Source organism: Pollachius pollachius, assembly GCF_949987615.1.
Source record: "Pollachius pollachius genome assembly, chromosome: 17".
Lineage (NCBI taxonomy): Eukaryota > Metazoa > Chordata > Actinopteri > Gadiformes > Gadidae > Pollachius > Pollachius pollachius.
Window position 1 is genome coordinate 8,718,993 of NC_136950.1, and position 26,399 is coordinate 8,745,391.

Genomic DNA, 26,399 nt, shown 5'->3' on the forward strand with positions numbered 1-26,399 from the left:
ATAGGAGGGAGTAGAAGGGAGCAGGCGGGGCTGGAGAGAGAATGGGCGGGTAAGAAGGAGAGGAGGGTAGCTAGGTTAACGAGCGGTCTCCTACCCTGAGCTGCTGTAGTAGCCGGGGGGCGTGGAGGTGTAGCCCGGGGAAGTGGAGGTATAGCCAGGTGGTGTTGAGGCGTAGCCAGGGGGCGTAGCCGCGTAGCCGGGGGGCGTAGCCGCGTAGCCGGGGGGCGTGGAGGCGTAGCCGGGGGAAGCGGTGTTGTACCCCGGGGTGGAGGGGAGTCGGGTGGTGGTGGCGAGGGGCTCCACGCGGTACTCCACCCCGTCGAGGAGCACCTTCCCGGTGGCCTTCATGTGGGCCAGGTCGTCGTCGTCCTCGTCGTCCTCGTCGTCCATCAGGTACTCCCGCGCTCGCTGCTCAAACCGCCGCTCTGGGGGGGGGGGGGGGCGAGAGGTCAGGGGTCACAAGGGCTCATGGGCTCATTCCAGAGCAGTTATGTGTTCATTGGGGCCGCCATCTTAGGCCTCTGTTTCCACTTGAATAAACTAACAAAAGGTCTAAGGTACTTTAAATATTAAAACCATTTGGTTATTTAGCTACAAGTTCAGAGACAGGTCATTAAGTAGAAGGTAGGGGATAAGCCCTTAAGACAGGTCATTAAGTAGAAGGTAGGGGATAAGCCCTTAAGACAGGTCATTAAGGAGAAGGTAGAGGTTATGCCCTTAAGACAGGTCATTAAGGAGAAGGTAGGGGTTATGCCCTTAAGACAGGTCATTAAGGAGTAGATAGGGGTCAGATCCTTAAGACAGGTCATTAAGGAGCAGATAGGGGTAAGACCCTTAAGACAGGTCATTAAGGAGAAGGTAGAGGTTATGCGCTTAAGACAGGTCATTAAGGAGAAGGTAGAGGTTATGCCCTTAAGGGAGGTCATTAAGGAGTAGATAGGGGTCAGATCCTTAAGACAGGTCATTAAGGAGCAGATAGGGGTAGGACCCTTAAGACTGGTCATTAAGGAGCAGGTGGGGGTAAGACCCTTAAGACAGGTCATTAAGGGGCAGGTGGGGGAAGGACCCTTAAGACAGGTCATTAAGGGGCAGGTGGGGGCAAGACCCTTAAGACATGTCATTAAGGGGCAGGTGGGGGTAAGACCCTTAAGACAGGTCATTAAGGGGCAGGTAGGGGTAAGACCCTTAAGACAGGTCATTAAGGGGCAGGTAGGGGTAAGACCCTTAAGACAGGTCATTAAGGAGCAGGTAGGGGTACACCTCTCCTACCCATTACACCGCTACTTTACAGTGAGAAGGAAATAAAAGCAAGCAGACCTTCCTCCTCCCTCATCTTCTTCAGGTCGTCGGCCCCGACCAGCGACACGCGGGGCTTGGGTTTGTCCGGCGTCGTCTGCTTCACGTCGATCTCAAAGTACTTCTGGCGGTCCCGGAAGGAGCGCTGCTCCGGGGTGTCCGGACCCCCCGGGGAGGGCGTCTGGAGGGGCAGGGGTCAAACATCCACAAGGGTCAGGAAGGGTCCGATAGATTAGAACAGAGGTCAGAGGTCAGAGAGTTAGGGGAGAAACACAGGGCAGAGAGCTGCTGCAATTTTGTGGTGAAAAGAGAAATAAACTTTGAGAAGGTCCACTGAATAGTAATTTCAAATGAAGTCGATATTGAATAAAGGTCATTTTGCAGGAAGTCAATTTTCCCCTTAGGTAAGAATATTAATTATTGGACACCGTGTTAAGCGTTAGTGAATAACAGGAGTTGAGGCAGCGACGCAGGGAGAGAGCGTCAGCAGATGTCAGGAAGACCCAGACCAGCCTGGATCAGACCCTGGTCTGAGGCGCAGCGCAGGGCGGCCAATCAGCACAAGCCACGCCCCCAAACTCCAGCATGTTCAGGGGAGAAAATCATTGTCACCGTCCAATCAGCACCCAGCGCCCCAAGCCCGTTCTCAGTCAGGCGCCTGGCGAGCGTTCTGTTTTGATTCCACCGCAGAAGACCCCTGCTACACCACCTCCTACACCGACCCCGGCGGAGGCCACGGTTCGGGGGGCGTGGTTGCCAGATTGGGCCAGATTTCCCGCCCAATCTGTTGTGGGGGCTGTACCTGGGGCCCCATGGAGGGCCTGGAGAAGCGGGGCACGGCCGCCATGCTCTGGTAGTCCCGGTGGTCCGAGGGGCGCGGGGACCTCGGCCCCCCGCCCCCCTCCCCCCCGTCTACGGCGTCCTCAAATACCTCGCTGAACCGCGTTGACTGGAAAGGGCCACATAGGTCGTTACCACGCGACGCCGTTACCGCGGCGACGGGCAGCGACGTCAGGGTGCGCGGCCCGCGGCGATTGGCGGACATTACGCGGTCGCCGTGGCTATGGGCTGTGTCCATGGTGATAGGCATACACTAAGGTTGTTGCCAGGGGGATTAACTAAAAACTGGCAAGGAATTAGAGTTGAGGAAATCCTATTTTACATGCGTACTTCATACATTTATAACCTCCATCTTTCCAGTAAAGGGATGCCTCTATAAGAGTGCATTTCCAGTGTTCCTTAAAATCCATTGTCCATAGATGGCGCCGTTACTTCATTATGAATTCAGTGTGAGTATAGATTCTGCTTCAACATAAGGTTGGATATCAGGTGCATTTTACTGAATATTTTCCCATGGAAGCCGCTCTGCATTGAGCTGTGATGTGCTCCAGTCTAAGCTGGAAGAGGCCCTCACCTCAGGAGAAGAGACCTGCTGGACGTGGTTCCTCCCGCCGTACAGGTCCTGGAGGGGGGGGGGGGGGGAGAGCAGGGAACAGGGAGTGAGTTCTCAGTGGAAACTAGAGCCCTCTGGAGACCGACACGACAAGATGCAGTCAGGGAACACTCAGGAGACGGAGAAGAGAGGAACGAAATAAACAAGTAGAGAAGAGAAAGTAAGAGGAAAAGAAAAAGGGGAAGAGGTGACGAATCCGATCAAGAAAAATTGTATACAAAACGGTGCGGTGTTAAAGAAACGGGGGGGGGGGGGGGCGTGATACGACGTTCGATCCAATCACAGTGTGGCTCAGGACAACACCTTGACTCCAAACGACGACGACACGTCACGGATGTGCAACACCACACCGACGAGGACAGAGGCATTCCACACGCCACGAGATGTCACATGACGAGGGGACAGACCAATCAGCACAACATGCTCGTGGGGGGGAGACCCCCTTGGGTGGGAGGGGCTCCGGGGGGGGGCGGGCGGCCTACCTGTGGTGGCTCCAGCGTGGCCGGCGCGTGAGGCACGGCGGCAAACGCCTTGTACGCCTGCTTGATATTCATGGGGAAGTCGCCGTGGGAGACGGGGGAGGGGCCGCGAGGCTGCAGCGGGAGTGGGAGGGGGGAGGGAGGGCGATGGAGGAGGGGAGGGGCCGTTCAATATGGTGGGGGCGAGGGGGACAGACAGACGGCAGGGAGAACGGACAGACGGAGAGAGAGACAGTAGAGACAGAGAGATGGGGAGAGAGAGACAGATGAGATAGAGACACAGGCAGAAACCACTGAGACAGACAGACAGAGGGAGAGAGAGAGAGACAGACAGAGGGAGAGAGAGAGAGAGCGATAGAGAGCGAGAGAGAGAGAGAGAGAGAGAGAGAGAGAGAGAGAGAGAGATAAACAGACAGACGAGATGAAAAGTAGAAACAGACAGAAAGACACAAAGAGAGACAGACAGACCAAGAGACACAACCAGGAGAGGAAAACTATGAGAACAACCAGCAGGTAGAAGAAGACGAGGAGGAGGAAGACAGGTGATACAGGTGTGTGGCTGGTTCTCTTGGGGCAGACGGACAGACAGACAGACATATGGTAGGGCTCGGAACGTAAGCTAGGCTGGTCTCAACTGGGCTGGGCTCTCCTCTAGAGATTTGGCTATATGATAACCTTACCTTAAGTATCAAACACACTGAACAAAACCCTTCTATATACAAAGCCAGCTAGGTCCAACTGTCCAACGAACAGCACATTCCTGTAAGGAATTCTGGGATTGGTAGGAATATGGACAATTCAGGTGGGACACAGGAAGGGCCCTGTGATTCCTGTGCCTAGTGGTTGCCATGTCAACCAACCCAGGATAAAAGGCACACTGGTTACCAGTACATAACCTGGTTACCTGATAATGAGCCGGTAACCTGATCATAACCCTGTTAACCTACACAACCAGGTTACTGTTCATAACATAGTTACTCGTAATCTGTACACAACCAAGTCAGCGGTGTACAACGTAGATACCCACCGTAACCTAGTTACCTGAACATAACCTGGTTAAACAGACTCTTTGGTACGAGCCTGTGTAATGTAAACCAAACCACTGCAATCTCTTCTCAGTTTACGCCCTGTGTCGTAGCCCTGCGTTGCTACGGTTACGGCAGTGTGGCTGTAGTGCGGTGCCCACAGCGCGTGGGTAGGGGTGGGGGGTTGTCGTGGCGATGGTGGTGGTGGTGGTGGTGTCGGAGGGGTAGGTGGAGCGAGGACAGACACCGGAGATCTACATGGTGGAGGTGGAGGTGAGGGGTCTTACAGAGGTCTGAGAGTTGATGGGGGAGGGGCCATGCTGGAAGGGGTTGGGGCTGCTGGCGTCGGGCGTGGCCGGGGACGGGGTGGACCAAACCCGGCCCGCCGGCTGGATCGCCCCCGGGCGGGTCTGGAGGGAGAGAGAGAGGGTGTGTTTTGTTATTTCTTATGTTTATTTACCAATTATTAGTCTGGTTGTGATTGTTAATTGACTAATTGATTCATCAGACAGAGAGACAGAGAAAGAGACAGAGAGAGCGAGAGAGAGGTTGATGATGGGGAAAGGTTATATGAGCCCCATGTTAACTGCTGGTGCTGGTGATGGGGTGGGGGTGATGGAGGCGGTGATGGTGTAGGCGCTATGACGCTTCACACTCACAGATGAGGGGCTGCTGTCCCGGGCGGTGGGGCCCGGGGAGCTGTAGTGAACGTTGGCCTGGAAGACAACACACAGTAAGTCACGAAGATCATAGGGGCCGGCACGCCCACGGCTCGGGTGGCAGCCAGCATGTGCAACGCACCGCACGCACGCACACGCACACACACACACTCACGCACCTTAACTCCAAGACTGCCAATATAACTCTCTTTGTAGAAGTCTCTTTTTCATTTCACACTCCAAAATCTCAAAACAAATGCAAGCATGTTGTTTAATGCATATTATAGCAAAGTAAACCAATTCAACTCAATTTAAGTTCATTTCAAACACAGCCAGTCAATAGACACAGACTGGAGCATCAGGTCTATAATCCACATCCAGTTGAATCTAGATTAATCCAGTCTGGATAAGCAGCAGACGAAGCCCCAGACTAACACACTCATGAAGCAGCGATGGCATACACTGTCAGCGCATGGCAGCAGTGCAGCAGCTGTTAGACCCCTGCATGTCTCTGAGGAGGAACCCAACACCGAGAACAACCACACCAACAGCGCCATCTCTGGTCAAAGACAGCAACAAAAAAGCACTTTTCAGATTGGCTCAATCAGTGACCCTTAGTGGAAGGGATGGCTCTGTCGGTTTGGTTGAACTTCAACACTACATGGAAGCAATTAGGTGGACTTTGGTAGGGATTATTCCCACAATGCATTGTTCTCCACCCGATTTAAATACTCTGACTACCCCAAACCACTAACTCTAACCCCACCATGGCTAACCTAATACCAAATTGTAGGCATTTCTAACCTAATACCTAAACTTAATCTGTGACCTAATACATGAAACTTCACCTATTATCAGATGCCTAAACTTAATTTATGACCTAATGCCTGAACTTCACCTATGATCAGATGCCTAAACTTAAAATATGCTGAATGTCTAAACTTCATCTATGATCTAAAGCCTAAACTTCCTCTATGATCTAATAGATACTCTAAAGACACCCATCTGTAATCCATACCATCTGTCAAACACCTAAACATAATATCCAACCCTTACAACCCTACACCCTCCACCAGCTCCCATGCATCACGGGCACAACCCCCAGAAAAGTCTCCATAGTTGCCCCCCGGTTACAGACACCGCGCATCGACCAATGAGCGCAGAACACCAGAACCTGGGGGGGCTCACTTACGAAGCGCGTCTCCCTGCCTGCCAGCAGGCTGGTGGACGGGGGGTGGCTGGGCTACAGGGAGAACACACTATTCAACACAAGCAGGAAGTACTGCTACTGCTACATCCTGTCTAGGGTGAGGTAAAGCGGTGGGGAAAGTGGGTGGAGGAGTTCAAACCCTCACCTGCTCCCCATGCCGTGGGGGAGCGGAGGCAGGGGTGACGATGGGGTGTAGGGTGAAGACGTGTGGTTGGTTGGAATTATGAGATGAGACGTACTCTGTGAGTCCCGGATGGGTAATGGGGGAAAAGTGGAGGGAAGTGGGGGAGATGGACTCACCGGCTGGATGCTGGGGGAGTAGGAGCCGTCCCTCACCGGGCTGGCAGTGCGTGGCAGATCGGAGCTAGATGTCTAGGTAGAAACACAAGCACAACAATGTCAGCACCCTGCATCGCTCTCAGTAGAGGCAGACGCCAGGCCTGGAAGGCTATAAGGTCCTGCCACTTTCTGGCTCAGCTTAAAGGCCAGTTAAGTCGACCCATCAGTTGTACATCTGAGTAGCACGATTAGGTCAAAATACTGGGAAGGACTTTTGAATTTTCATCTCAAACCAGTGAATTTAACATCTCAAACCAGTGAATTAACATCTCATAGCGGTGTTAACATCTCAGAGCAGTGTATTAACAGCAGAGCAACAAAGGTTAGTCTGGTGGAGCGGTTCAACATTACTCCTACCCACAGCTTTTGTGGGGAGAAGTAATTCTTATGGGATGATACACAAGATATATATTCCTTTAGGAAACTCTTTATCCAACGCAGGTCAAGGACGGGATGAGGGATCATCGTGCGCACGGATTGCTTCAGATAGGCTGTGAACATTGGGAATCGAACCCCATAACCTTTTTGGCTGGATCAACTGAGCCTGTCCGAGTCTAAACCATCTCGCCCCAGGCAGCTAGCAGTCGGTTGATGAATGAGTGTCCCACCGTCTCCCTTGGAGTACCGGTCGGCTTCCCTCTAGACCAAAGACCTTCCAACGCTCCTTAATTCCCAAGACAGCTGCTGGGAATGACATTCTAATCATTCCCGACCTATAGATCATCGGGAAGAAGCGATCACAACACTCCTGCTCACAGCTCAGCCTGTCTTGGTAGACACCGTCCCAACCGCACATGCTGTAAGTTCAGGGTATTTAATATGAGCCCCTCTCATTTCGGGTTGTAAAGTGGTTCCTCAAAAACACACGCGTTTTAGTGCGTGGTATTTTATGAGCAAAAACACTAGTCCTCAAAGCGTGCTGTGTGAAGTCATAAAAAACCAAAGCCAAACAACAACAGCAAACGGTTCCCCACATTCCCAACAAGGTGAGAATGGTTTTGGATGAGTTTCACAATCAGTAACACACACACAGACAAACCCGGCCGCTGTGATGTGGAGGCCCACATCCTGTCTAACGGGCCATAGAGGAAGTGAGACTGAGCGGGTTAGAGTGAGTCCCCAGCGGCGCTCCATGCAGCCGACAGCGGGCCCGGCCCCCTTGCCTTGTTGTACATCCAGGGCTGCAGCTTGCCCCCCCTGCCGTACCCGACAGGGGGACCTGATAGGATGCGCTCGGCGGGGGGGCGGCCCTTTCCCCTGCGATTGGCCACCAGGAAGGGGTTCTCGCTGAAGCAGATGGACTGGGTCTCCACCAGGCACTCGTCCTGGTCCTCCTCGCCGTTCAGGGAGGTGCATGTGGAGGCCAGGGAGATGGTGGCGTCGCTCTGGCTGAAGGAGGTCACGTCGGGGGACGGGGGGGAGACGTGGAGCAGGCCGTTCTCCTGGTTCATGCCAGGGAAGGCCTGGGGGTCCGGGGGGGAGAGGGTGGTGTCTTGGGGGTCCGTGGGGTAGAGGGTGGTGTCTTGGGGGTCCGTGGGGTAGAGGGTGCTGTCTTGGGGGTCCGTGTGGTAGAGGGTTTCGGAGGGGTGACCCAGGCCAAAGCCCTGGGCCTCTAGTGAGGGAAGGCAGTGGGCCTGCACGACGGCCTCCATTGGATCAGAACGACTGAGCGGAGGGGAAAACTGAGCGAGGGAACAGAAGGGACAGAGAGACGATAGAGGAGGAAGAAAGAAAAAGCATGGAAAACACGAAACTTAAGTAGGAGGAGAAACCAAGAGTTCAAACAGGGTAGGGTGGGTTATGTGCAGAGGAAGTTCTACAGTGAACTTAAGGTCCTTTTAGATCTCACGTGTAGCGAATAAATTATGCAAAAAAGCTGAAAAACATGGCATTTTCCATGTTTAGGTCTCAGCGTTGTAGTACAGTCAACTCAATCAAAGCCAATCATCGTCGTCCCCATCTCTTCCAATGGTTCATGCTACCAGGCTGGCCATCAAATCCACATTTACAATCACTAGATACACACCTGTCTCATGTTTTCACACACCAGACACATTCAGAGTCAACCGAGTTGTTGATCCAAAGCAGACAAATATAAATCTAAAATGGCCACACCCTCTATTCTTAGATTTTTCCTTTTATTATACACACATTTTATAATACCAACCCCCATGTTTTTAAGTCAGTGATGAAAATAGAACAGCAAGCTAATCATGCACATGACTGTATTAACCAGCCAGCCAGGCCATTAGGATAAGGGACTCAGCCTCCTTTAAATGGAGCCTGACCAGTGCTGGAGTTCCCGTCTCCATCCTGAAATAACCCCTGTTATCATGGCTATGAGTCTCCCAGAGACAGCAGCTCCTGGACACCTACCTGGGCCCCAGACCAGCTGATAGTCCCCACAATGTACTGTACGGTCCACTCCAGTAGAGTACAGTACACTATAGTACAGTCTAGAACACTTTTTAGTCTTATCCACTATACTAGAGTCCAAACATTCTAGATTAGTTCACCATAGTCTAGAACACTATGTAGTCTAGTCCACTACACTGGAGTCTAACACATTCTAGATTAATCCACTAAAGTCTAGAACACTATATAGTGTAATCCACTTAACTAGAGTCTAACCCATTCTAGATTAGTCCACTCCAGTCTAGTTAGTACACCCTAGAATACTCTGCAACATCAACTCTGTTGCCATGAAAATGTTGGACCAGTGACATCATTGGTCCAGGATTTGCGTTCTCCAATGGTCAGACTTGGTAAACATATGTAAATCGTTCTAACTTCTCCACACATTTTTTGCTGAAATGGAGCTGATTTTGTGGAACGCGCTTGTGTCCCAACACGTGCAGGACGCGGTACTCTGTTGAATTAGAAAATAGCCAAGTGTGCCGGCCCTGTTTAACAAGAGGGCGTGAAGGTGAGTGTGTACTGTGTTTCAGCGTGAAGAATTTACAGACATGGCCGTGACAGATCTGGTGACCATCGAAATAGCGGGACGGAGAACTTGAGCATTGTGACACAGGAACTCGGTTCTCGGCATGCGGGGGCTATAAGCGGGGGCACTATGGGGGTCAGTGGGCTGGAACGCGAACCCATGCGCTTCTGGCACCGGCTCACAGGCCCCGCTGGAGACAGCTGTGGGAGGGGGGAGGGTCTTACCCTGGGGGGGCGAGGGGGGGAACGCCAAAGCGATGACGGTCCACATCTGTGGTGTACTTACGGGAACTGGGGGGGTGGGAGGGGTCCTGTACGCATGAGATGACGGTACTCACGGTTAACATAGGAACCGAGATCAAATCCAATCATGGTGCGTAAGATACGTCGATCAAATGACGGAAGACTTTTCAGATAACAAGAATTGCATACCAATATAAACTGACAAACAACAACCGTTGTTCTGTGATTTGTAACCAAATGAAAACTTAATGGAAATCTGGCCAAGTTCAAACTAGAGGGTTCAAAAGTCTACAAGCACCTGCTTTTCATTTGAGTAAGAAAGTTTGATATGTCCGACAGCTGAAGCCTTCTCTCAGCGGAGGATAAGGGATCTCTGTGGTGCGGTCAGGGGGAAACAGGTGGAAGAACCTGAGTTCTGCTTTAATATTTAAGAGCCGGAACAGCTGAACATCACGTCAACGTTAAGCCCTCCTGGTAATAGCCAAGCCAACCACACGTCTATATGTAGAGAACACTGTAGGGACTAAAGGTTTTGGACCAAATGTGCCATGCAATTTCAAACTGAATATGCAGCATTTCCTAAACTGTAGTGTTAGGTCCATTAAACAGAGATACGTATTTGTCTAAAATAGTCACACATTTGTCTAAAGGTGTCACGTAGGAAGATCAACATTTACGTATTTTGGAGAAGGAAAGAAAAATACAGGACAAAGGAATAGAAAGACAGAAGGCAAGAAAAAGAAAGAGAAACGGAGAGGGAATAGGGGAAGGGCCCCGATACTCACTGTAAGACGCAGGATAACGTCCGCACTGTGTCCAGAACAAACTCTTTAGCTCCAGCCTCCAACTCCAAACCTGTTTTCCTCTCTTTCTCCAGGGAAGGCGGTCACTCTCACCCTGTCTCACGAGCCCACCCCTCCCGTCATAAAACTGTCCAATTCAAGCCGGAGCCCTGGTGTTAAAATAGACCATGAGAGGGGGCATGCAGGGCCGACAGTAGCCAGCTGTTGGCCTGCCCCAGCTCCTCCTCCTCTGCCCCAGCTCCCTTCATCTGCCAGAGGTCAGTGGGGCCAGACTGGCCCATGCTGCTCCATGCTCTAGCGTGGTAGTAAGGGGAAGGTCCCCGACAAAGGATATTATGATACGACGCAAAGAAAACCCATCAATGGTACTTCTACATTACTTTAGGATCCAAACTGGGCTTCCACAAAATCATGTGTGGACATTTGGAGTGCCAGAACGCCTTGTCAACTGCCGAACAAGTGAGAGTTGATCGTGACCTGACAAACAGTTTTCCTTTTTCGGCCTCATTAGTGCAGTTCCCCCCCACAGACCTCACTCTTCAAACTGTCCTTTGTTTGGTCGCTGCGGCAAATAGCGTCTGTTGTTGTTAAGAGTATAGCCATCCCATCCATCCATTCGTCCGTCCAATATCCGTATGAGCTTGACCTGGCGTGATCCAGAAGGTATCGCAGGGCTTAAGGGGTGATGACCACGATGGAGAGGGACATTAAGACATTCTCAGCCCCCTCAAGGCCAACTGCCTTGGCCCCAGGTCACACAAGGTTTCCCAAGGGGTGAACCAAGTGGATTCCATGGAGAGGTGGAGGTCCGTGGAGATCTATTTTGGACCACCAACGCGGTCCCCAACATAAACTCAGGCAACCTGTACCCCCCTACATACAAACCCCATAGAGTTCCTGACACCGTGTCAAACAAAAGGCCTCATAGGTCAAGAAGTCCTAATAACAGGCTTCACCGTCTCATTACTTCAACAGGGTTTGTGAATAGAGGAGAGAATTCTTTAAAACATTGTTAAACTCACCCTGTTGACCTTCTGGAGACTGGTGGTTGGCAGAGCGGCGAGCGTCTTGTAGTCCAGCTTCAAAGGTCCCGCCCCGATGTTCTGAACAAACCAATCAGAAAGAGCCAGATGAGGGAGAGGGCGGGGCACCGCCCTCTCCCGGCCGACGTTTGCTAAACATCTCACACTATTATCATACACGAGAGATCCTCAAAGACATCCGACACTCTAGAGGGATCAGGCCTATTGGACCGCGAGCCCAACAGCGAGGTCTCATCTGGTGGGGGGGAACCGGTGCGTTGGGGGCGGTCTCACCTCCGTCTCCTCCTCCAACAGGCGAGTTGCCTCCTCGCGCTCCAAACGCATGCGCTCCTTCACCAGGAGAAAAAGGGGGAGGTGGAGATGGGGGACGGGGAGAGGAGGAGGGTGGACACCCAAGCAACCACATGGTGATGAAACACAAGCGACAGAGGTGAAATGAACAGGGGGAGCGATGGACAGGGAGCCAGGAGGGGACAAACAAAGTGTGAACAGGATGGGGTGTATGGGGGGGTGGGAGTTAATGGCAGCAGTGATAGGATGAGATGAAGGTGAGTCCAAACACACCCAGAGTCAAACCATAACGGGGAAGAGGAGGAAGGGGTGAAGGGGGAAAAAGAAAAAAAACAGAATAGAATCCATAGACATTAGAAGGTGATTCGGTGTTTCGTTTGGATCATTGACAGGAACGGGGCGTGCGAGGTAGAACGTTTAGCGTCGTAAAAACACAGGGGGAGAGGGGAAGGATTCAGTCCCCCATAGAAATATCGCCGCACTGTTGGACACTCCAGACTTGTTCAGGTTTTGTTGGTCTCTGGCCGCACTACTGATTTACAAGAACACTTGAACTGATCTGAAGTGTACTGATCAGTACTCTCACTATAATCTAGTCCGTACCCAAACCGCTCCCTAACTGATTTTCTCCTCCTCTGTTTTTCTCACCACTTTCTCCATCTCTTCTCTCTCCCACTGGGAGGTCTCTCTCACCATCTCTGACTCCTGAGGGACAAGAGGGGACAAGACGCAGTGAATAAACAGATTTGATGTATTTATAATAAGTGTAAGGCCTGAGGATGAATTGACCGTGGCTGGTACCACTACCACACGATCACTTTACATTTGTTACTTATATACTTTTTATATTTATTTACTTTATATTGTATTGTTGCTGCTACGTGTGTTGAGGTACCAAGCATAAGAATTTTACTATTCTGTACTTGTACAATAAGAATGTAATAAAAGTAATTCTGATTCAGATTCTAAAGCTAGAAGGGTTAAAGGGGGGGAGAGAAGGTGCTGGTGGAGGTCTGCTTCACCAGAATCTGACCTTCTCCATGATGTCTATCTCCTCCGGGCTAAGGTCCCGGTCTATGGACGAGATGCTCTCCAAGCTGTTCTTCCGGACGATGCCCGTCACGAAGGGGTTGGCGATGATTCCAGGGGAGGCCTGGAGATCAGACAAACAGAGGAATTTCAAAGTAAGAGACATCGTTTGGGGTTTAAGCGAAAAAAGCCCCCTTAACTTATCCACCTCTGACCTAAAAAATCTATTTAAACCACCTCTGAGTTAATAACTAAACATAACCACCTCTGACCTAATACCTCCATTTAACCACATCTGACCTAATACCTCCACTTAACCACCTGACCTAATACCTCCACTTAACCACATCTGACCTAATACCTCCACTTAACCACATCTGAGCTAATACCTCCACTTAACCACCTGACCTAATACCTCCACTTAACCACCTGACCTAATACCTCCACTTAACCACATCTGACCTAATACCTCCACTTAACCACATCTGAGCTAATACCTCCACTTAACCACCTGACCTAATACCTAAAATTAACCTCCTTTGACCTAATAACTTAATTAACTATCTCTAACCGTACACATAAACTAACCGTTTCTAGCCTTATACCTTAACTCAACATCACATACACCATCTGTAACCTCATACCCAAAGTTAACAATCATCTCTAACCTAACTCCTAAACTTAACCATCCCTATCCTCACCCCTTAACTTAACCATCTCCAACCTCAAACCCTAAGTTATGAACTGATGAACTGAGCCAAATTCTTTCCAATGCATGAATCCACCCAGACACCCTCCATGTATCTGTGCCCCTCACCTCCACGCCTGCCACCGTTTGCGGGTCAAAGCCGTCACACACCAGCATGACCAGCGTGTCGCCCACGGCCCGCAGCACGCGCACCGCCTCCGTGTGGGTCATGCCCAGTAAGCTGTGGTTGCTGACCTCCAGGATGCGCATGCCCACCTGCAGCCGGCCGTCCCTGGCCGCCGCGCCGCTGGAGTTCACCTGTAGGGGGCAGAGGAGGGCCCGTTGAATGTCATGCATCTGTTCCAACAGTAGCTACTTTAAACTAAAAATATCTATAGTTTATTATTATTATTATTATTGTTTACACTTTCACTTTCATTCTCTCTTTGTCTGCCCGAGATGCCGTTGGGGAACTCAAATAAAGAATTAACTTAGTCACTTAAATCTAAACGTGCCACTAAAAAAATATGAACGAGTGAACAGTGGCTGATTGAGATGGCGCTTGTTGGAGACCTCCAGACCACCCACCTTGGAGATGAAGATGCCCTCATCGGTGGCATCGAAGGGGTTCCCCGCGTGGCCCTTGGCCCCTCCCCGGATTGTGATGCCCAGCTTCTCCCCGGGCTGCTTCTGGATCACTATCTCCTGTGGGCGCGCACACACACACACACACACACACACACACACACACACACACAGAAACTATTCATCAGAAACACTGAGTAAACAAGTATACAATACCAATAGCTACACCGTCTAGTGGTAGTAGTAGTAGTGGTAGTGGTAGTAGTAGTAGTACTAGTAGTCATAGAGATGCTGGTATCAAAAGAAACGATAAACACGTTTTCCACAAATAATAAAAATCCCCCCCAAAAAAATAAATCAACGAATGATTCCCAACATTCAGACTAAACTCAGGCCATCATCTGCGGGTGAGGCTCCCCCCAGGACCCCTGACCTACCTCCATGCCAGGCGGGGAGGGGTCCCGGCGGACCAGCAGGCGGATTTCCTGCTTGTTGGCCAGCAGGGCGCGGACCGCCTCCTGGTGGGTGGCGTGGCGCATGTCCATGGTGTTCACCTCCAGGATGCGGTCGCCCACACGCAGCCCGCTCTGGCACGCCAGGCCCTCGGGGATCACCTGTGGCCGGGGAGACGCCACACGCAGAGGGTTGAGAAAGGGAAGGGATGGAGGGGAGGGAGAGAAGGAGGAGGGAGATACAGGAGAGAGGAGATGGAGAGGAGGTGATGGAGAGATGGAGGTAGAGAGGAGAGATGAGATGGAGGTAGAGGAGAGATGAGATGGAGGTAGAGGAGAGATGAGATGGAGGTAGAGGAGAGATGAGATGGAGGTAGAGAGGAGAGATGAGATGGAGGTAGAGAGGAGAGATGAGATGGAGGTAGAGAGGAGAGATGAGATGGAGGTAGAGAGGAGAGATGAGATGGAGGTAGAGGAGAGATGAGATCGAGGTAGAGAGGAGAGATGCAGGGTGAGAGCAGAGATAGAAAGGAGAGGAGATATTATTAGTGGGAGAGATATTTATATATACTTATTCAAAGAGTTTCTTATTTTTGCATACCAATGAACATTTTACATGCCACTAGAGTTCTTGTTGAGTGAATGATCCACCTTCTTTCCTGTGGGTGTGTTTGGTGCTCCCCAGGGTTGTCAGTAGCTATGATGTGATTGTGTTGAACCCCCACACCACGAGGACGCGTTGTGATCAGCCGGCTGTCCATTCCAAAATTAAATTCTCACCTTTGAGATGAAGACCCCGGGTTCGTTGATGCCGAAGGGGTGGCTGGCATGGTCACTACCCCCCACGATGCTGAGTCCCAGAGGACCGCCTGACTTCACCAGAATCACTTCCTGTGGACACACGAGGACAGCAATTCTTACAGGGGTGGGTTCAATAAAACAGGAATAGAAGAAGCATTTGACCAGATGTGGAGAAAAATAGAGAACGGTTCTCCAGACAGAGATAAAGCTAACTAACCTAGCTAGATAGAGCTAGATTCTATACTTAAAAACAAAGCTAGCTAACATAGCTAGATGGAGCTAGATTCTATACTTAAAGACAAAGCTAGCTAACATAGCTAGATGGAGCTAGAATCTATACTTAAAGACAAAGCTAGCTAACATAGCTAGATGGAGCTAGATTCTATACTTAAAGACAAAGCTAGCTAACATAGCTAGATGGAGCTAGATTCTATACTTAAAGACAAAGCTAGCTAACATAGCTAGATGGAGCTAGATTCTATACCTAAAGCCAAAGCTAGCTAACATAGCTAGATGGAGCTAGATTCTATACTTAAAGACAAAGCTAGCTAACATGGCTAGATGGAGTTAGATTCTATACTTAAAGATAAAGCTAGCTAACATAGCTAGATGGAGCTAGATTCTATACTTAAAGACAAAGCTAGCTAACATAGCTAGATGGAGCTAGATTCTATACTTAAAGACAAAGCTAGCTAACATAGCAAGATGGAGCTAGATTTTATAAAGAGAGAGAGCTAGATATTGGAGAAAGAGGTCAACACTGTGGATAGAATGAAATATATATTGATTGTTTATTTAACCTTGAGGGACAAATAAATAGGACACTTATAAGAACACCTTAATTTCCCATCGGGACCAATGAAGAAAAGGTAAATAGAATGCACTTGTACAATCTTTTTTTACCTGGGGTAATTTTAAGCACTCTACAATAAGTGATCATCCATGCACACAATCCCATCCCGAAAGCTGTGTCAACCAAGCAAGTCGACAGCCAGGTCAGTGGCCGTTAGGGTTAGGGCTGCAGCTCAGTGACACTTAGATGAGATGGGCATAGAACTAGCAACCTTCCGGTTACCAGACAACGTGCCTTACCTCCTGAGCCCCCAAAACAAATGTTTTACAAGTAGTATACTAAGGTGATATGAAGTGGTGTTTCTATGGCTTTGCCTGATTAAGGGGGTTCTCTAGCAAACACGAGGGCTTCTACGTCTACATTTGCGCCCACCGACACCACCACAATGACACAGGGAAGACGTCAACAGGGATGTGACTGGTTGGAACCATTCACATCTCCGGTGACGCCGGTGGAACCAACCAGGCATACCGTGCACACTCTCCTGTGCCGCTGGACAGCAGTGAGGACGGGAATCCAGATGAACAGACGTTTATACATGGAAGCTGAAGCCTTTTTACTCAAATATACACTGCAATGGTGTATGTGTGTGCATATTAATGCGTTATTACAGTGTACTTGATAAATTATAATAGTATTGGCTTGCTCAATAAAGAAAGGTTCTGATTGGTTGACTCATTCAATAATTCCTTTTAATCGGTTCAGTAATTGAATGAACATTGTGATTGGTAGTCTCAATGAACACCTCTGATTGGCCGACGGTCTTACCTCTATGGGATACTCATCCTCCAGGCGGTTCAGGTGGTTGCCCTGCGGCGACAGGCCGTCCTCCGTGGGGTCCTCGTTGTCGGGGGAGTCGGAGGGCTCTGGGGGAGGCGGGGAGTGGGCGCGGCCCCGGGACAGACCCGGGGAGCCCCCAGGGGCGGTCTGGTCCCGCTCCACCACCAGGGCGATGGTGGGGGAGGTGCCAGTAAGAAGAGCTACTGCCTGGTCATGTCTGGCCTCTGTCATGTCTACACCATTGATCTGGATTGACAGCAAAACCAACCAATCAGGGAGGAGACGGCTCACAGTCTCGAAGCCAATGGAACGGAGAGGGCTGCCTCAGGACCAAACCAGCTTGATTGTTGGCCAACGTTGACGTGCAGACTACAGCAAGTTGGCTGTAGTTTAAACACTAACCAGGAGGTTTAGTGTGTGTGTGAATGCAGGTGTGCTAAGATGCCCTGACTAGCGGTGCCAGGGGGACACCGTGATGGTGAGAGAGGTTAGTTGAAGCAGGAAACCCAGCAGCGCACACAGCAGAGACAGAAGAGCAGCGAGGGGGAGCAGAGAGCTGCTGGAGGCCAAGATGTCCAGCTTTCACATCATAGCTGCAGTGAACTACCTCTGTAAATCAATGTGATAGCTTATTGAGATAGCTATATTGTGTTGACTTGTTACGTAGTACCTCACTGGGCTAGCTTTTTACTAGGCCAGTTTAATAGCCCAGCTTAGTTTGGGGGGTAGCCAACTATAGAAGGCAACTGCACTAGCATTCTGTAGTAGCTTAAGTACCTACTTAAGTAGGTACCTGTCTATCTTATTGTATTTTAGCATCAGTCTGTAAAAGCACTAAGAAAAATAATCTGTTCATAACCTGTTTCCTTGACTGACCCTAGAGCAGTTAATACACTTTTGACACCTCCTTGCCTTTGTACACTTAAAACACAGTTAAGCACGTGGCACGTGCTCCAGCCAAGGTGGTCTGATCTTCAGTCCACAAAGGCAAGGAACATGTTTTAAGTTTATGTTTTAAGGAGTTTCCTTAACTATTGAGTATGAAATCGGTAGAAGGAAGTGACATAACGGTCCTGTTTGTACGTGACAGAGGCTAGGCGCTGCCCAGACAGTAACAGCTCTTTCTGATAGGCTGAGGCGGGCACCACTGCCATGGTAATGCAGACAGTTACCACAACAGCAAGCCACAAGACTCTGCCCCACACATCTCCCCCAACCACCACCAAGCAGGCCACACCCAGCAGAGCAGGCCACACCCAGCAGAGCAGGCCACACCCACCAGAGCAGGCCACACCCAGCAGAGCAGGCCACACCCAGCAGAGCAGGCCATGGGCAGAAACATACTGACTTGTGGCTTGCATTAGTGGACATGCAACAAGAGAGAAAGAGAAAGTGAAAGAGCGAGACAGAGAAAGAGAAAGACAGACAGACAGAGAGAGAGACAGACAGACAGACATAATACACTGTAGACAAAAAGATAGACTGAAGAGCTGGAGAAAACAGCAGAGCAGATCAGTAAGGAAGCCATTTTGTTAAAGACTTGCAAAGAAGGCAGATAAGAGAAGGACAAGAGAAGATGAGGAAAGGGAGAGCTGAAGGCAAGGGCCAGCTCCTCAAAGATGTAGTCAGGCATTTCTCAACATTAGATATATGTTAAATTTGTCCTAAATAATTATCTATATGCCTTCAAATCTGGGAATCTGCAGCATGAGTAAAAGTGATGGGTTTAAAGCACACAGCTTTAAACCACATGGTATATCTAGCAATGCCCGTCACCAAAATGATGGTATCATTTTAAGTGCCAGAGATCTTTTGGTATCATCTCTGTGTATGTTTTTAAAGACGACAGACATGCAGATGACGAAAGTAGGTGAGAAGTACAAGAAGTGCTGGGGTGAGATAAGCAGACTTGTGAGAGAGAACATGAGCCATGCAGAAGCCTGTCAGCAGATGGAGGTTTTAGCTTTAGATCCTCTGCTACAGGTGTTCATGCAAATGCTATTTCTGACTGGCTTGAGTTGGTAAAAAGCGTTGGTGTTGTTGTGTTGCATGAATTTGTTCCGAAGGAGACCCAAGGCTAGACCCGGCATGAGGACTACTGAAGTTTACTGTTCTAAAGGATGGTGCTAATGAGTGAAAACACAGTAGGATTACATCATTTCCTGTATCTAGTTGACATGAAACCCAAGCACAGACCTACCAATAGTGTAAGAAAGTGAGCCCAGAAGAGAAAGGACTGTGAGCGCACCATAGTAGGACTATGAGCCCACCAGGGTAGGGCCATGCTTGGGTTGCATCTGTGCCACAGTAAGAATACAACTTCTCTACCGTACGGCACAGACAGGAGATGTGATATAATCGACCAATGATAGTGCATAATCGTTTAGTATTGTAGTAAAATCAGCACCTGTCGGTCATCAAGGCCACCATTCTGTCAATTACTTGATAGATATGAACATTAACAACACACACACACGAGGAGGTGTGTCGTTGTCGGTACTCACGGATAAAACTCTGTCTCCGACGCGTAGCGTGCTGTCCCGGCTGGCGGCCCCTCCCTCTGCGATACGGGAGATGTAGATCCCCTGGAAGACCACCAACACATACTTAGAGGAAGCCAAGGGGAAACCGACAGGGTGGATATAGCAGCACTCAGCCACCAGGGCACACTCACAGGGCCTGCATCACAATTAACCGCTCACACGCACCGTCTGCAGTGCATTAGTGGCGACCCGACGAGATGTCTAGCGTTACACACACACACTCACATTCACGTTGATACATTGGTGGGGACCTGGCAAGTTTATCTAGCGTTGCACACACAGACGTGAGGGCCGACCTCACTGATTAATATAGCACTCAGCCACCGGGGACACTCAAGGGGTTTCACGTTCAATGCACCACGGTCAACCCTTCACATGCGATCACGTTGACGCCCGTAGACCTGGGAGGACCGAGCAGCTGGTCCAGAGCAGGGCTCTGCTGAACAACAGTTAGAATGTGATAGCTAAGAGGACATTTGGGAATTTAACTAGCAATCCTTTCGTACCTAGACAATCGACTTGTTTAGTGTCAAACTCGACAGGCGGTTGCAGTCACTTGGCTTCTGATAATAATGAAAACTCAAAACAAAAAACTCAAACGTTTACAGTCAGTGTGCTTGAAGCCTAGAACTACAGTTTCAAACAAGACATGCGAGTGTATGGGATCAGCCTTATGAAAACATCTCTGCACTGGCTCAGACATGCTAAACGATCAAATTAATTCACAGTGTATTCCTCCCATTAACACATGGCTCCAGTGTCCTGATGAATGAAGAGCTAGCTCACTGGCTAGGTGGATTCAACAGACGCTTCGCTGGGACTATCTGGCTCAGCCAAACCAAATATAGACCTCCTTTTCCCACATTCCTCCCTGGTGGTAGCACTTCAGAGAGGTCCCTCAGAGAGAAGACCGCTGTAAATAAAACTTAAATCCAAGACAGTACAGTGGGCATACGAATCCCCTAAATGGTCACACCTTAACTCAAGCGCATCGTTAAAAAGACTTGGCTCTTATCGCACAAGCAGATCATTAATAGTGTAATCCAGCCAATCTTATGCCCATGTTGCATGCTGGTTAAAGAGCCCTTGACAAGCCGCTAACGTCCAGCTGAGCGCTGGGTGTTGGACAGATACCAGATCAGGAGACGAAAGCAGGACGCAAACAAACCGAGTCAAGAATCCACATCAACACCACCCACAACACAACCCCAGTGCCAGAGCCAGAACCACCGGCCCGCTGAGCCGTACAGACCTCAACCCCAGGTGAATGCGTCCTCGTTTCTGGCCGCCTCAGTTCTCTGAGCTGAGATAGAGGGAACACAGTGCTGCCCCGACACTGACCCAAATATACATCCCGCCCCTCCCACCCCTCCAGTTGCAGTGGCCGGATCAAGTGTCAGGCCCCGCTATTCATATCTCCCATCCCCGTGACGATGGACGTAAACACTGGGCCAGAATAGACGTAGGAACAAAGATGGCTGCCATCCCCCCCAAAACATCTAAGTGTGTGTTTGTCTGTCTGTCTCACATTAGCTGGTAAGTTAGCCTATATCTTAAAACGATTTGTATGAACTGCAGATGTTGTAGCTGCACATATACGCTTTCCTTAAAAAAAAAGACATCTCTGAACATATATTTATCCAGCTTTTGCAGTGGTATTAATAATAACCAACCAAACTAGCCAAATATATCATCAAACTGGCTCCGTGTTTCTCTGCATCATCTCAGGCCAGCCACACTAGGCACCAACATGCAGTCCCAATGCCCTAGAAACTAGAAGCCTCTACTAGCATGTCACACAAGCATGTAGCTAAAGCAGTAGTAGCCCTTACCTTCAACTCTAGCCTGTAGCACAAGCCTCAGCCTCTTCTGTCATTTGAACTACATCACCACGTGACCCAAACGACTGATATACTCTATAGCCAAAAGTTACGCCTTGCAGCGTCTGGAAGAAACTCAAGTCAAGATTCTCACTGGCTAGTCCGCACTGTCACTCAAAGGAATGTTGGCGTAGATCTGACGCGCCACAGGTGAAATCAGGTTCATTATTACATCCCTCTGGTGTGGATGTATTTATCCAGCCCTCTGGTGAATCTTATTCTTCCTGTATAACACCGGGTGTCTGACAGTTGTCATCCATCACATTTGAAACAGTGTCTGTCTCGGCGTTGTGGGGTTGTCTCACCGTGTCGGCGGTGCGGTAGGGCGTGGAACCCTTGCCCCCTGCGATGCTGAAGCCCAGGCCCTTGTCGTTGCGCACGAGGCAGGCGCTGAGACGCGTCCGGGGCGGGGCGGGGCCGGCCTCCAGCAGGAAGGGCAGCCCGCTGCTCCGCCGCTCCCGGGGGAAGTAGTCATCCTCGGGCCGCAGTGGCGTGGTGGTGATGGCATTCTCCGGCTCCACCATGTGCTCCCGCAGGATGGACATGGAGACGGCGGCGCCTGAGCTGCGCAGCGCCTCCACCGCCGTGTGGTGCTCGGCGCCCTGGAGGTCCACGGCGTTAACCTGAAGGGTGGGGGAGAGGGGGAGAGAGAGAGAGAGAGACCAGGGAGAGAGAGAGAGAGAGGGGGGGGAGAGAGAGAGAGCGGGAGAGGGGGAGAGAGAGAGGGAGCAAGAGAGAGAGGGGGAGAGAGACCAGGGAGAGGGAGAGAGAAAGATCACAAAAGGTCAGGATCTGCCACTCATAGACCATAGCCTGAAGCTGACAACGCACGTTAGCCTAGCGTTAGCTTAGGGTCAACCTAGCATCAGCCTAGCATTTTACCTCGAGTAGTTTGTCTCCTACTTTGACCCCCGCTCTGGCTGCAGGGCCCTCCTCTGACACCCGCGAGATGAAGATTCCCTGGAGACAGACCAAATAAATCATACTGACCGAAAACATTTATTTTAATATGACCTTTCATTAACAACTGTGCTTCGTGAGCCAGCGGCTTAGCCCATGTCATCTGGAGCACAAGAGGGCCCGAACAGGGAGGCTGACCTACCTCATCATCCCCCTTGTAGGGAGTGGAGCCCTTCCCTCCCGCGATGCTGATTCCCAGACCCCCCGTCTGCCGTAGGATGGTCAGAGTGTGCTAAAGGCCGGGGATAAAGGGGTTAGCATTCAAGGGTAGCACGCATCATAGCAACTGCAAATATACTAGCAACGCCAGAAGCCACGGCTCAACAGCTCAGTAAGCCAGTGCAATTTGTATTAAAATATCAAAAATCAATATAAATTACTTTTCCCTACAATCAATCAATACGTTGATTTGGTGTGGATTTAAAAAAGCAATATTTTGTTGCATTTTGTGACTGGACTTAAAGAGTTGTTGTGGGGTTTGCTATCTCGTATTCACCAGAGGGTGAAGGCTAACTGGGAACAGAAGGACTACACACATGGACATGCAACTCTATGATGGGTCAGGGCTGAGGTCATCTCAGTGAATGGATGGCTGCAGTCATTGTTACATTTATAATATGTAATAATATGTATGAGTAAATATGGATATTGTTTTCACAAATATTTTTTGATTATCATTATCAACTGGCAGATGAATGTAGTAGTCTGCCTATACATACACACCAGTTCTTGTAACAACAGACTACTGATTGAATTACGTAGATTCATCATCAACACACCTTGGAACAACATGTTGACAATCAGGTGTTTTTAGGAGTGCCAGAGGCAAACAAATCAAAAATAATAATAATCCATATTGTCACTGAGTTGACCATAGTCCCAAGACATAGAGGATGTACTGTCTCCTGTACATCTAACTTCCTTTAGTCTGGACCTCACAGACTTAAACTGAACACATGCACAGACTGCAGATGCATTGTGGGAAAATGAATCCACAAGACTACATCTAAACGGAGAGTTCAAGTCATGGAGAGGATGGTAAGTGTGTGTGGGGACTCAGGTGACAAGCCATGCACAATAGACAAGATGGAGGACAGTGGACAATAGGATGGAGGATGGGTGGACAGAAATATTAGAGAGGGAGGAGGGGGGTGAGATAAAGAGTGAGAAAGAGGGATAGAGTGAGGGTAATGACAGAGCCTGACAGAGTGAGAAAACCGCAGAGAGACAGAGATGGAGAGATCGACAGACAGAGCGATTGTGGTGGGTCCTGGGTTGTACTCCTGAACATATCCATCATTGCTAATGTGATAATCGATCGAACAGCCTGTTAACCTAATGCATACTGCTGTTAATGCATGAAGCACACAACCACGTCCTGTTCACATCAATATTTCATCGCTCTACATTAGAAAGCTTGTCGTTGCATAATCGCCCATGATAAATTATTCATGATTTCAGCATTTAACAACTGCAGCATCAAGCAGGGCCTCACTAAATCGTAACACTTATTACATAATGAAGAATGGCTATTATATCGAGACAATTAATGTCTGTTAGTTTATGTCTTTGCATAAGCTAGTGCAAGTCAGTTCCAGGGTATATATACATTTAGATATGAATGTGACATGCCAAGTTAATAAAGCCCGATATATATTTAATGTAACCTAAGCTGTACAACGACAATGGCATCAATTATCGTGATTTTAATTGGGACCTTGCACATAACAGATAGAATAAAGGGTAGTTGAGTAACCATTGGTTCACTCCACCACTAGATGGCAGCAATAGCATTGGTACAAAAGCCAGGGAAAACAACCACAGGCTGGGCTTTAGATTAGAACCAGGGGATGGATCTCATGAAGAGATAACTGTTGAGAACGGTTTACTTCCCCCCTGGTTAACAGCTGTTGCTTCCCGTTCAGACAGGCCTTTAATAATGTATTAAATGATTAATAATTAATAACCAACTAAACAGAGTCTCCCTCCTGGACCACACAGCCTAAGGGAAGGAATGAAAAAAGAGAGAGAGAGAGACACAAAGAGATTAAAATAGAGTGAGTGATAGAAGGAGATACTAAGTGGGAGAGAGCAGTTCAGATGTGGTAGAAACCCGAACACAGGCCTGAAGGTCTATTCACCGCAATTGTCAATACATTGCAGGAAAACATCCGCCATGACACATTAAAACGTGTATAATCCTAACCCGAATGCCAATGATACAGTATTGCTTCATTATATCAAAACCTTTCATGGCATAATATAACATACAGAGAAGACACACAAAAACATAGTACCACTTCCTGCTTCTCACTCTGCGCATGTTAAAAATGAGTGGTCGCAAGCAGCTGGCTCGTGATTGGCTCGTTGGGGTTAATGAGATGGCATGATCACCAGCTTGGCCCCGCCCACTCCCTTGAAGAGCAGGTGGGTGAGTGAGGGAGCGGGTGCGTGGGAGACAAAGGGCGAGCGAGGTGGGGAGAGAGTGGATGTGGAGGGGGAAATAGAGAGAGAGAGTACAGACCTCTTCCTCCTCAATTCGAGCAGGTTCAATCAGCAGATTATTGACTTGATCAAAGGACACCCCCTGTTAGGAACCAGCGACAAGCATGCGGATTAGTCAGGCCCACAGACATCTCAATACACACACAAACTCAGCACGCACGCACCAGACACTCACTTGCACACGCACATACAGCTCAACAAACACTTCAACAGAGAGACACTTCGACAAACATACACACACACACACTCCCACACACACACACACACACACACACACACACACACACACACACACACCTGCCACCACCAGAAGCATTTAAAGGCAGAGTGTGAAGTGGAGACCCCAGGAGCTGAGAACAGAGAGAAACCAGAGGAAGCAGAGGTAGACCCCGACCCCCGACCCCCCACCAGGCTATACACCTCCCCCCGCCCCCATCGTCTACATGGACTGCTCCCTGCTGGAGTCACGGTGCGGTCTGAAGCTAGCTTGAGTCTGTAATGGGGTGTGTTTAGAGGTGAGTATGGATGTTACTGTTGGAATGTATATTAGGGAGGCTGGGTTGGGATGGGGGTGGGATCAGCCAGTCTTCCTGAAAGTTGGGAGTGACTAATGGGCCAAGGAGATCTAACCGTATTTCCAGCCCTGGGCTAACATTAGGTAGCATAAGCAAACATTAGCCATCATTGGATAATATCGGCCAACATGAGATAATATAAGCAAACATTACCTAACATTAGCTAAAATGAGCCAATGTTAACCAACATGAGAGATTAGCTGTCAAGAGCAAACCTAAGATAACATAAGCTAATATTAGCAAAACTTTGCATGTGTTACATCATAGAACGTATCTTAATAATGGACCTTTCAGCTACCAAAGATGCATAATAAAAAAGCTCCCCCCCCCCATCAATAAAGGCAGACCCCCCACCCAACATGGTTCTAACGGTGCTCTCCGGATCTCAACGTCCCCACTCTGCCAGTAAAGAGCTCTGGGTGGGACGAGTGATGTCACACAGGCAAACAACCAATCACAACAACGTTCATTTGATCTGAACAACATTAGGCAAACAGATTAATACGTTCCTGTTCCCGCATAATAAAAAGGCAGGTATTTGGCCAACAAAAGTTAAAATTGGCTAAGTGGCCTGAATTTTGTTGCTCCAGAAATGTGAATTATCATTTGATGTACATTAGCATTAGATTCATATAAATTATCATTAGCACATCATGTAGATTAGCATTAGCATATCATTATAAAGGACCAGGGAACGGAGCAGCTCAGATTGCAATGGGCAGATTAGCATGATCCCAGTTAGCATTGGGGCACTTTGATTGGCTGGTTATTGTTGATTAATCAGGACGTTGTACGTAATCACTTCAACGATGCAGGAGAAAATTCAACTCAGGCTACGGACACACAGTTGTGCCTATGACACATTAAATTAAACAGGAGGGAATGGACTGTTGGTCAGGGAGAGGGCTTTTTGGTCATTGAATCTCTATTGTCTGTTAGCTCAACTCTGTATTGAGCCGTTTCA

The 26,399-nt window shown here is 49.2% G+C and overlaps 1 protein-coding gene across 10 annotated transcripts in view; it reads right to left on the reverse strand.

The window, feature by feature from the left end:
* Window positions 1–26,399, reverse strand: part of scrib (scribble planar cell polarity protein) — a 72,731-nt gene that overhangs the window by 9,168 nt on the left and 37,164 nt on the right. For 7 of the 10 annotated variants that reach the window (XM_079754673.1, XM_079754676.1, XM_079754680.1 and 4 more), the window contains exons 17-37: window positions 24,880–24,942; window positions 22,498–22,587; window positions 22,278–22,355; window positions 21,701–22,018; window positions 19,477–19,557; window positions 16,961–17,218; window positions 15,319–15,429; window positions 14,524–14,700; window positions 14,090–14,206; window positions 13,631–13,819; window positions 12,818–12,937; window positions 12,433–12,489; window positions 11,473–11,553; window positions 6,423–6,494; window positions 6,105–6,155; window positions 4,913–4,969; window positions 4,541–4,663; window positions 2,711–2,758; window positions 2,099–2,245; window positions 1,318–1,477; window positions 95–425 (exon numbers count right to left, since the gene is read on the reverse strand). In XM_079754673.1, the coding sequence (XP_079610799.1) occupies window positions 95–425; window positions 1,318–1,477; window positions 2,099–2,245; window positions 2,711–2,758; window positions 4,541–4,663; window positions 4,913–4,969; window positions 6,105–6,155; window positions 6,423–6,494; window positions 11,473–11,553; window positions 12,433–12,489; window positions 12,818–12,937; window positions 13,631–13,819; window positions 14,090–14,206; window positions 14,524–14,700; window positions 15,319–15,429; window positions 16,961–17,218; window positions 19,477–19,557; window positions 21,701–22,018; window positions 22,278–22,355; window positions 22,498–22,587; window positions 24,880–24,942 (2,729 nt within the window). The remainder of the gene's footprint in view (window positions 1–94; window positions 426–1,317; window positions 1,478–2,098; window positions 2,246–2,710; window positions 2,759–4,540; window positions 4,664–4,912; window positions 4,970–6,104; window positions 6,156–6,422; window positions 6,495–11,472; window positions 11,554–12,432; window positions 12,490–12,817; window positions 12,938–13,630; window positions 13,820–14,089; window positions 14,207–14,523; window positions 14,701–15,318; window positions 15,430–16,960; window positions 17,219–19,476; window positions 19,558–21,700; window positions 22,019–22,277; window positions 22,356–22,497; window positions 22,588–24,879; window positions 24,943–26,399) is intronic. The other 3 variants (XM_079754675.1, XM_079754674.1, XM_079754679.1) reach the window with 3 other exon arrangements.